The 12,383-nt window shown below is 36.9% G+C and overlaps 1 protein-coding gene across 2 annotated transcripts in view; it reads left to right on the top strand.

Moving 5' to 3' along the window:
- The first annotated feature begins 2,172 nt into the window (after window positions 1-2,172).
- Window positions 2,173-12,383, top strand: part of LOC108707897 (ephrin type-A receptor 3) — a 204,862-nt gene continuing 194,651 nt past the window's right edge. The window contains exon 1 of one of the 2 annotated variants that reach the window (XM_018245986.2): window positions 2,173-2,791. In XM_018245986.2, coding sequence (XP_018101475.1) covers window positions 2,704-2,791 — 88 coding nt within the window. In that variant the 5' untranslated portion in view covers window positions 2,173-2,703. The remainder of the gene's footprint in view (window positions 2,792-12,383) is intronic. The other variant, XM_018245985.2, reaches the window with a different exon arrangement.

The raw sequence follows: 12,383 nt of genomic DNA, 5'->3' as shown, positions 1-12,383 counted from the left end.
TGTGAGGCAAATTTATTCTCCCATCACTAATGAGAAGTGTATCTTGAGTACACACTGACATGACCAAGACAAAGCTATTTTCACTAGGCTGAATTTCATTACTTGGAACCTTCTCTATATAGAGATGGCATAACAAGTCTTGCCCAGTGCTTAAAATGTAAGAGTTAAACCCTCAGATGTTATAAAATTCACAAAGTTTGCACAGGAGCCGTAACCCGTAGGAACCTATAAGATGTTTGATTTTAAACAGGTGACCAGTAAATGCTACTTGCCGATTGGCTGCTTTGTGTTACTGCTCCTGACTTTTATTACATAACCGTTTTGTTGGGGGTTGGGGTGAGGGCTGTTTTCTATTTAAAGGCCAAATGACCTTTGACATGGCTAAAAATCAGTAGGCCCTACAGCAAGGGACCTAAGGCACAAGTAATAGTGTTAAGACCACCACATCATATCAGTTATTGCACCTTCTGTGAGATAGTTATAGATGATTAACCCCTTAAGTGCTATAGACCACCAATTATGTGTCTGGGTTTTATTTTCTCCTCTTGGAGAATGCAATAACTGTAACTATTTTGGCTTGTCCTCAGCGAATCTATCTATCTATCTATCTATCTATCTATCATCGATTAAATATTTATCTATCCATCTATTTATTAAATATCTATCTATTTATCATCTATTATCATCTATTTATCATCTATTATCATCTATTTGTCATCTATTATTATGTATTTATCTATCGAGCTATCTGTTAAATATCTATTATTATTCATCTACATATTATCTATCTATCTATCTATCTATCTATCTATCTATCTATCTATCATCTATCTATCTATCATCTATCATGTCCATCAACTATTTGTATCTCCAAATATGTAATCTATCTATCATTTATGTAGCAAAGTATTTTTATCTCTATCAATAAAGCTATCTATTTATTGTTCTTTTTATCTATCTGTATCTATCTTGTCTATCTCTATTGTTCTATCTATCATCATCTATCTATCTATCTATCTATCTATCATCTCTCAATCTATCTATCTATCTATCTATCTATCTATCTATCTATCTAATCTATCGATATCTCTATCTATCTATCTAATCTATCTATCTATCTATCTATCTATCTATCTATCTATCTATCATCATCTCTCTCTCTCTCTCTCTCTCTCTCTCTCTCTCTCTCTCTCTCTCCCTTTCTATCTATCTATTGTTCTTTTTATCTATTTTGTATCTATCTATCTATCTATCTATCTATCTATCTGTCTGTCTGTCTGTCTGTCTGTCTGTCTGTCTGTCTGTCTGTCTGTCTGTCTGTCAAGTCTGTCTGTCAAGTCTATACCATCTATCTCTTTTGTTCTATCTATCTTTCATCTATCTATCTATCTATCTATCATCTATCTATCTATCTATCTATCTATCTATCTATCTATCTATCTATCTATCTATCTATCTATCTATCTATCTATCTATCATCTATCTATCATCTATCTATCTATCGTCTATTTTTAGACAGTGCTGTAGAAAAAGGCCTAAATGCTATTTAACAATTTGATCAACTTTTTTAACCCTCTCACTGCTGGCATTTCACCCTGATTTCACTTGCTCGGAATTTCAAGAAAACACAATCCTTATAGTGCCATCTCATCCTGTAGCGCTTAAAAGATACAAATGCAAGATATCAACAAACATCAACATTTTACTGAAACATATACAGACTGTAAAGTGTACATATTGTCAAAGACAAAAAGGGGTGGGGGTGCTCTATAGAGTTTACAGTTTCAATCTGCTACAATTCCCACGACATAACCTTAAACCATGAACTTAGATTCTGTATCACTGGCAGGCTGTCACCTTCCTTGCTGACCATGCAGAATCTACATTGTTGGCAGGGAGAGGGTTAAGCCACGTCATGGCGTGTGGATCTAATAACAAGCATATAGGCAGCAAATGAGACTATATATATATATATATATATATATATATATATATATATATATATATATATATATATATATATATATATATATATATATATATTATTTGCAGTATTTTTTCACTAAAGATTCTAACAGTTCCACATTACATTTGCTCTTGTATATCTGATTTTCTTCATACTAACTGCTGCCACAACTCCCTTCATTCAGCCGTGAGACTTCTTATCAGTTTCAGTAATTCAACAAATCATCAAATCATAAAACCGACTCCTCTGTAACACTCACATTATAAATGTTTTTTATTTATTCTCCTGCCACTCAGGGACATGCCAATGAAACTTAAAGAGATCTCTCCTGTTTAAAGGGCAAAGAGGCAAGCTATGTCTTTCCCCCCTGAGAAATGAATTCAATCTGTGCTTGCACTTTGGCAGCTGCACTTCATTTCCTTTTTTCTTTTTTTTTATTCTCCAACACCGTAAACAGGTTAAACAATCTCATTGCCTTTGATCTCCCTGGCAGTCATCTGACATGTTGGCATTCCTAGGTGTTCTTCTTGCAAGTCGACAGTTTTTAGGACCCAGCGACGTAGAGAAGTGGAACAGCAGGCAACCAGCAGACTCCTCCTTGTCTCCAGTGTCAAACTTGACATCAGCCTGCAAGGCGAGCATGGTAACTTCTTCAGCAATCAGAGCTGCAGTCACATCAGTGGCATGCTTAGTGGAGATATGCTCCTTCCACTGCTTTCTGCACTCCAACTCCAAGCATGGATTGTCAGCTCTGCTCCATCCTCCTCCTTTGCTCCATCTCAATCAGCTGCTCAGGGGAACTGATTTCTCATCCTGCTAATGAAGGTAAAAATTCCCAGCAGAAATACCTGATTTCATCTCACTTTGCACAGAAAGCGAGTCTGCTCAGTGATAGGCTCTGTCTTGTTTTAATAATTGATAGGAAGCTTTTCATTCTTTCTTTGTAAATACGTACTTCCCATCATTTGCTTTAAAGGTGCTTTGTGTCTGCCTGGAACTTAGTGAACAAATTCAAAGGAAAGCCTCTTTTTTCTTTGATACATTTGTAGCTGAATATTTCAACTGAACAAATGAATGCAATTCTCCATCAGCTGCTCTCGCTGTACGCCTTGCTCCTGGGCACCCAGAGTCGGGTGAAGTCGGTGTTGCTGAGTACATGGGTGATACTGTGGAATTACAGTTGTTTTCCGTGGGGGATTTGAAGTGGGATTTCCAGCAGGAGCCATAGAAAATAAACTTTAGAAGTTTAAACTGATCTGGGGGAAAAGGATTAGAATCTTGTGTTTAGCCTTTTTGTTTTTCATGTAAAAATATTAGCATATAATCCCTTTTAGTATCCCTGTACCTAATAAGGCGGCTTTTGTTAAATAGCGTAAACCTGCAAAGGAATAAATCTCTCATGTTATGATTTGGCATTGTGTTTCATACTGAGGGAATCAAATTCATTGTTTGTACATTTTAAAGCGAATTCTCTTAATATTTAACTTGATTAAGCTGTTGCCATTGTGTTGTATCTTCTTTCTACGTACACAAACACAATTACGGATGTTGACACTGGACATGCCATGCACCAAACTACGCTACGCGCCAGAATTTACTGTGTGTGTCTTTAACTGCGGCAGGGGAACTTTTAAAGCAAAGACCCTGAATGGGGATAAATCTGTAGTAATTAAGCTCTGGGTCCTTTGTGTATTGTACAGTTCCGTGATACTGTAGGTAGCAATTGTGGCTGCTGAGAGGAATAAGTTAATCATTTCAAGGGATAGATTTGGTAACTATAATGAATTTTTTTCCAAGAATGTTCCAGATGAGTAGCCGAGGCTGGCATTATCCTGTAGGAAACCCTAAACAGGCATTTTACCTTGAAATAAAGAATGACAGGGTCTGTTCCTTTCTTTCTTTCTCTTGGAATGTTAATGGAGCTTTGCAGGTTAAAATTGCTTCCCAGTGTGTGTTTGTGTAGTGCCTGCTCCTTAGAGTAGAGACGGAGGTAGCCCTCTGTGCTAATGTAGGTATAAGGCACTCCTTGTGTATGCAATAAAACAATACATTAAGAATACGCTAATAGGATATACATAATTGTAGGCAATTACCTTCTAGATAAAGTATTATGGATAATGGAAAGAAGTCCCGACTCCATAGAGTTTAGACTCACAGGCATGTGGGCCTTTTTAATGTAACAGCAAGAATGCACAAAAAGGGCATGAAATGCATGAGATATTCTGGTGTAATGAGATAATAATGAGGGGGTGAGTGTGTGTGTATGTGTACTTTAATATACAGTATAAGTGCATATGTGTTTTTGCACGAATTCTGAAATTTTTGCACAAAAGATATTTGCTTTGGGCCCTAAACCCCAGAGGGAGCCCCTTGGGCTTATAATGACCTTGGGTAATGCTCAAATGTTGCATTAATGTATTGCACAATCCTTGTCAGTATCTTAATAAGCATAGCACTGATTTCCAACTGGTGTAGGGGGACTTTCTTTGTTTTTATATTTCTTTCCTGATGCTACAGGACAAAACTCCTTGTATTGACCCCTTTACATATCCCACTGCCCTGAGTGTGTTTGAGTGTATGTTCGGGCCTGTATGTGTGTAACAACACAAACATAATACTTCTAATGTATAAAATAAGCATTTAATATGGTGTTCTAGTAGTAACACACCGTTGCCCTACTTTTCCCATAAGTAACATGTTTGTGTTTTAAGGGGAAATAATCTCTCACTGTTCTTCTTACAGCAATACATTTTTAGCCTTTAGTTTCCTTAGGATGGTGCTGTTTAATCATATCTTCCTATCAGCTGCTGAACTTTGAAATAATCTGTTCTTGCTGTAGCTGAAACTGTTTGGGTGGGCACAGTGTGTTTTATAGGGCGGCCATTCAGTTACAGTTAATTCATGGCCATTTCTACCTTTACTGACGTGAATCGTTTATAATATGTCGTACTTAGAATACAGCAAATATCTGTTTCTATGCGTGGGTGTAGAAGAAAAGTATGTGTATAATATAGCTGACCAATCCAATGTGCTATTTGAAACTAATTTTGGAAATTAGATCTACAATCATGCTATGTTTTGTTTCTGCCTTCAAGCTTTAATCACTTCTGTGCAAATGTTATAATGTCATAGCAGGTTTTTGCTCTCTAATATCATTAATCCCAATAGATCTGATCAACTTCCCATTTCGAGCTCCATTTGTACCTTTCCCAGGCGAGCTGAGAAGGCTGAGCACAATCATGCCCATTCCATTTACGCTGAATTTATAACGAAATGGAAATTGAATGGTCTGTTCCGACATGACTGCAGGCAATGCCTAGTGCTAATAAATTGCCATTGCTGTCAGAACAGATGGACTTCTGTGCAGTTTTCAAGCCTTACAAATAAGTGTCACCCTGTTTAATACCCCTGAAAGCCACTCGGTTAGGGATTAAATAGACATGTTAATTCTACGTGTTGTGAATCGATGCCATTGCTCACAACTGAGTTACAATGTAGAAAGTTAACACTTTAACCAACATTATTTAGGCAGCCGGATATCCACAGCACTGTCCCATTACAAGTCAATAAGTTTATAGTAAACATAATATACAAGTATTATAAATACTCTAAGGATGTGAAGACACTTCCTTTTTAAATCCAAACATCTCATTGTTTATCTGCCTCACTAAAACGCACCTATTTATAGATGGGATTCACAATGAGGAAGTCACATACAGTATTGTATACAAAAGTTTCCTTTGTCAACCCAAATAATAATAGTAATATATTGTTGCTATTCAGTAGAAATAGACTTCTAGCACATTATCGTCCCACAATTACAATCAGCAGCACCAAACTACTACTTCATTTGGATATTAAATGAATTATTTATTCATTTAACCCCAAATATTTTTTTAAAAAGTAACACCAGCCCTAATGAGCGCATTATTTTTACTTATTTTTACTAACAGAAGCAAAACATCGTTATTAATGGAAGTTGAATATACAGCTGATGCTTTATTGTCTACATACAATGAGACCCAGTTCTTCCAGAATCATTCATACCCCATAGTAATAGGTTTATCACTTTTATTAAAGTTTATGCTAAGCTTAAGGGCATGAGCTTAATTCCCCTGCCTCATAACCTGTAACAGTTAACTTCTGACCCGGGTCATTTACAGGATTATTAGCAAATTTATTTAAGCTGTTACTGACAGCCTGGATTGCTTCAATAATATTTTGTTTTTAGAATGAAGGAAACCGGTTGAAAATATTCATATTGGAGACTTTGGCGACGGTGCTTTTGCCTTTAATCTTTATCGAAAATAAAATTCTATGTTTATTTATTTTTTTTTAGTTTTTTTTAGTTTTGGTTACAAAAAATACAGAAACATGGCACAAAATTAATGAATTAGATAAAATTAGCACCGATCAAACACTGGCGTGAAAGAGGGAGGTCTCTATTAGCGATGTTGTCTTTTGTACTGAATATTCAGAGTGAAAGTCACTGTAACATCTGTTTTTGTAACTGAACTTCACGCAATCAATTGAAGTTATTCTTTGCCAATTAGTTACTTGGTGTTGGTAACCTATATTCCTGGGGTTGCTATTTGTTTTTGTTTTTTGTTTTTGGAAATGCCTCACTTGTCTGCAGAATGTGAGAATGAAGCATTAAAAGTCTCAAAAATTGTAATACAGGTATGGGATCCGTTATCCGGAAACCCATTATCCAGAAAGCTCTGCATTACGAAAAGGGAGTTTCCCATAGACTCCATTTTATCCAAATAATCCAAATGTTTCCTTTTTTTGTCTGTAATAATTAAACAGCAGCTTTAACTTCATCCAAACGAAGACATAATTAATTTTTATTGGAAGCAAAACCAGCCTATTTGGGTTATTAAATGTTTAAATGATTATTTGGTACACATAAGGTATGGAGATCCAAATTTCAGAAAGATCCTTTATCCGGAACACCCATTCTGGATAATAGGCCCCCGGGCAGTCTGGATAGCAGGTCCAATACCTATATGACATTTTAGCAAATTTCTTTAAAAATTTCTTTAAAATTTCTTTACAATTTCTTTAAAATTTCTTTAAAATTTCTTAAAATTTCTTTAAAATTTCTTTAAAATTGGAAATATGATTACTTTTAAGGGCTATCATAGAACCTACATCCACAAGGCAAGAGTTTGCTTCCCACGTGCCTGATCTTTGCTGATATTATTTCTTCGTTGTATAGAATATGTAATTAATATATATATAAATACCTAGTAAATCAGAAGGAATAAAAAAGGATGTCCAAAGATGGGAAAAATATAAAATTTCCCCCTCCCAGGAAAGCAGAGTGGGGAGTACAAAGATAATTATCTATAGATTAAACTGCTAAATCCACTAGGCTAAAAGCACACGATGAAGGATGTAGGCTTCCATTTGAATAAACACTCTGGAGGAGAAGAAAAGATAAAGATAGATATTGTTTTGAAAGTGGAGAGAATTTTTTTTTAGGAACAAAAAAAAAAAAGAGGTGAAAGAATAAATGAGTCAGTTGCTCAGTATTTGCTATGGGGAATTGGCCCAGTGGCAGATAAATTAATACTGCATCTTAGAAATGCAATTAGTAAATGGGATTACTGCACAAAGGAGACAATGAAAAAGGAGGGGGAGAAAACTGAGACCCATCTATTTCAGTTCACATAATATATGAAGAAGATGGTTTGATTACGGTCGTTTCACCTACTGTCAACTTTTGTGCATCTGAAGAAATCCTGGGTTGCTTACATAAGATATCAATTACACGCTAATGGCACCTAAATTCCTTTTTCGGAGTGATGCTATCTTTTATATCCTATATATAGCAGATGCACTGTTCACCCAATAACAGATAGAGGACGGCCGTGTCTGAAAGTTACTGGCTTTCCTAAATTAGGACGTGTAAATCCTGGGGCATATAATAAATATTTCCTGAATAATTCAGCCCAGTTTGTATCCAGAGTCTCACTACCTTGTTCATTTATTTTCTTTGACCCACATACCAAAAATTCTCTTAAATGTCTCCGTATTTAGAAGTTTTATTTGAATGCGCCATTGCCCATCAGAAGTCATCTAAGAACATATTCTATACTATTACTATAGATGTAGTACCAAAACTAAGGACACAATCCCATTTTGGGCATCCAATGCCAGCTGCTATATTTGCTTTAATTTAAAACGTTCTCTAAGTATCCAGAAACCCATTATCCAGAAAACTCTGAATTACAGAACTTAGACTCCATTTTATCCAAATAATATATTTTTAAAAATGATTTCCCTTTTCTCTGTAATAACTTGATTCCAGCTAAGATATAATTAATCCTTATTAGAGGCAGAACCAGCCTATTGGGAAGTTAAGGTATGAAGATCCACTTTATGGAAAGATCCATTATCCGGAAAACCCCAGGTCCCGAGCATTCTGGATAATAGGTCCCATATCTGTTCTGAATTGTCCAACTGTATATGGTGTTTCAGAACAGCCCTTACTGGTAATGCTGCTAACAAATGGCAAAATACAAAAGAATCTCCATCATGTTTAAAATCAATTCATTTGTATGCATGGGAACTGAGATACTGTAGCTCACTTCATTGGACTCTTAGGGACTGGTTTATGAAATAGCAAACTGGGGAATCCTGAAGGATTTCCAACAGTTTGAAAATATCCCTCATTATTCAAAACTTAACTGACAGTCAGCATCGTTTTTTTACCAATAAATTTAAATTTATCAGAGCTCATAGCAGTGCTCAGCTTATTAATCACTATACACTATCACCCATCCGGATCCTAACCCCCCGCTGAGTACCATATGTGGAGAGTAAAGATTCAGAACAGCAATTGCTGTGCTGCAATGATTTGATAAAATCCTCAAAATAATAAATGGTATACATCAAGGCTGTATTTATAAGGGGTGGGCAGAAGGATGCCACCATGCAGCCACCCTTCCGGTCACCTACCCATCCTCTAATTTGTTTGTCTGAACACTAGTGATGGACAAATCTGTCGCATTTCGCTGAAAAAAAATTTACAGCGAAATTTGTGAAATGGTGGATAATTTGTGAAACACATTGAAGTCAATAGGCATCAAAATAACTTTGATGTGTGACTATTTGGTTCAAATGCATTAAAGTCAATGGACGTCCGAATAATTTTGACACCAGCGACAATTTTTATATGTACGACTATTTGGTCCAAATGCATTAAAGTCAATGGGCGTCCGAATAATTTTGACACCACCGACAATTTTTATACGTACGACTATTTGGTCCAAATGCATTAAAGTCAATGGGTGGCTGAATAATTTTGGCAAGTGACAATTCTGATGTGCGCTAATTTTTTTCTGACGCGCTAGATTTTTCGTCTGTGAATTGTCATCGCAGTTTCATGAATTATTTCGCTTGTGACGAAACACGGAAATTCTCCACAAATTTGTGTCTGCTGAATTTATTCGCCCATCACTAAATGACACCCATATTAGGGAGCACTTGTGGTAGAACTACAGTAAGTAGGCAGTAAGGATAGGGTTGTGTTTCTCCTGCTGGAGCTACACCGGAGCTGTGAACTTGCATAGTGTTGCCAGAACCTGGTTGCAAGTGCTTTTTAAATGAGCTCTAAGGGACATGATTTTGCACTCCTTAGTGTTCTTGCACTTGAATCTGAGGTGTCATTAAATCATCCCCATACTCTCCTTCTATCACATCCTCTTTTGACTTACAGAAATGCGTTGTTCCTAAATAGTACCGCGTGTAGCATTGTCTAAACTACTGTAGTTCTATATAAGGATAATGATTATCCAATGATCGAAAATACATGGGAGTTTTGTAAAAGACATTTGCTGGTGCAGAACGGGTCAAGACTCAAGAGGGTCTGCTGTAAATCTGTGAAAAATAGACAAAATGGCGGAGATTCCTCTGCATAGTAATGTAGACTGGAGGGGCACCTACAATTAGGGATGTAGCGAACCGCCGATAATGTGTTCGCGAACGCCGTTCGCGAACACCGGCAAAAATTGCGAACAGTTCGCGAACAGTTCGCGAACTTCGAACATCCGAAAATCGTTCGATTCGAACGATCGAAGGATTTTAATCGTTCGATCGAACGATTTTCGTTCGAATCGAACGAAAATCGTTCGATTTTAGCGATCGAATGGTCGAATGGTCGAACGATTTTGACGCGAACGCCTATTGGCGAACGTCGCACGAAGTTCGCGAACTTGCGGCGGACGCGAACAGCCGATGTTCGCGCGAACAAGTTCGCCGGCGAACAGTCCGCGACATCCCTACCTACAATGGACATTCTTCTGAATAGGCAAGTAAAGCAGTTAAAGAGATGCCTAGGGGCTGTGTGCCTCTGTATCTGCTTGAGATATTTTATATACAGTATATATACTGTATATATGTGTTTTTCTGTTGGTGAGAGGCAAGATGTATGCCAGCTCCCAGTCATATATATATTTAAACAAATACAAAGAGAAAAAAATGCTTTGGAAAAAAACATAGCAAGGTCATTACATTTCTGTGTATGCCTGAGATGTTGTTAAGTGGTGAAAGTTATAATAATATTAATGTAATAAAATTAGACTGTACTTTTTATAACCAGATGTACCTTTATGTTTACTTATAAACAGGCTACAACTATACAACAACTACTGTTCTTATACTTGGTAAAACTGCCATTATTATTTTATAGACTGTCAAAACAAGCAATTATGGAGGCTGATAAGTCACAGGGTAACATTAGTGCCAGCAATACAGCCAAGCAGAAGTCTGTATGTGTACAATGCTATGCAATGAAACGACAGCAACGTAGTATACGCTGTGTGGCAATATAATCCCCTGGATAAAGTTCTCATTCTCACCAAAGGGACCTCCTGGTCTTCATCTTAGTTTTTTCAATGTCTCGTCTAAAGAATAAATCAGGTTACGGCTCTCGAAATACCCCAGGACAGAGAAGTCCTGTAGCTAGTGGTATATATATCAGCTTAGATAAAAGAAGATTGGGAGATGCTATCCAGAATATAACTAGAAGGAAGCAAGGTTTGCATCCATAGATCATTCATAAATTACTGTATCTCTTTCACAAACATATTGCAATTAGTGATGGGCAAATTTGTCCCAATTTCCCACGAAATTTGAGAAATGGTGAAAACTTAGCGAAATGCAATTTTTGACGCCCACGTCAACTTTGACGGCCGCGACAATTACGACTCCCACGACAATTTTGACTCCCACAACAATTTTGACTTCCACGACAATTTGAGGTGCACCTATTTTGTCCAAATGCATTAAAGTCAATGGGTGTTTGAATAATTTTGACGTGCAACAGTTTTTTTGTCAATGGCGTCAAATTTTTTTTTGATGCGTTAAATTTTCGCAACAGTTTCGCAAATTTATTCGCCAGCAGTGAAACGTGGAAATTTGTTGCACTTGAAACTCATCCACACTCTCGCACTCCATCAAGGTCTACTGTGCCTATTGTTTCTCCCCATGTCACCTATTTGATATTAGAGTCTAGTTCTGAATGTGCTCCTGCAGAGGAATTTGAGAATTAAAAGGACTGGTACAGATATCACTGGCCGTATATTTGGGGCAACTGAAATCTGATACTGTATCTGTAATTTGGATCTTCATAACTTTAGTCTAATATAAAATCATGTAAACATGGAATACACCCAATAGGCTGGTTTTTCTTCCAATAAGGATTAATTATATCTTAGTTGGGATCAAGTACAAGGTAATGTTTTATCATTACAGAGAAAAAAACTTGGATTATTTGGATAAAATGGAGTCAATGGAAGACGGCCATTCCGTTATTTGAAGCTTTCTGGATAACGGGTTTCCGGATAATGGATCCCATACCCGTAGTTGCTTCCAGTCATACTTCTTGCAATTCTATGTAGTTGCACCAAGGGCTATTGCATCCATCCTGCCATTTCTTCTGAATTGTGCCTAAGCTGAGGTGCCACCCTCCGAATGCGGTGATAATTGTAGGATTTCCATAGTGGGTTGCCTCAATAGATGTGTCTGAGCAGAATCCCCACTCAGACTATTGTGTTCATTTTGATGCATCCAGTGCAATGGTGAAGGGCACAACTTGCCATACGGAGGTAACAGCACTTGAATTCTGGTGGGACAACACTGCATTGTGGGTATACAACATAATAATTTGTGTCTGAAATTGCACTTTGCCTGCTGCACGTAAGTTCCCAAATAAGACATATTAGGGTCATTTATAACGTTTGTGCAGCGCATATTGTGTGTGCACAAGAATAGAGTCGATAATTTTGCAAATATAAATTGCCAATTTTGCGAAATCTGTTTAGCGAATATTTGCTCCAACACCAAATTTGTGGCATAACTTGTACACAGAGGGTGCATATAAAATGCCCCAATTTACCAGTAAGTCATA

The sequence above is a fragment of the Xenopus laevis genome, chromosome 2L (assembly GCF_017654675.1).
Source record: "Xenopus laevis strain J_2021 chromosome 2L, Xenopus_laevis_v10.1, whole genome shotgun sequence".
Classification (NCBI taxonomy): Eukaryota; Metazoa; Chordata; class Amphibia; order Anura; family Pipidae; genus Xenopus; species Xenopus laevis.
This window is presented reverse-complemented; position numbering and strand designations above follow the sequence as displayed.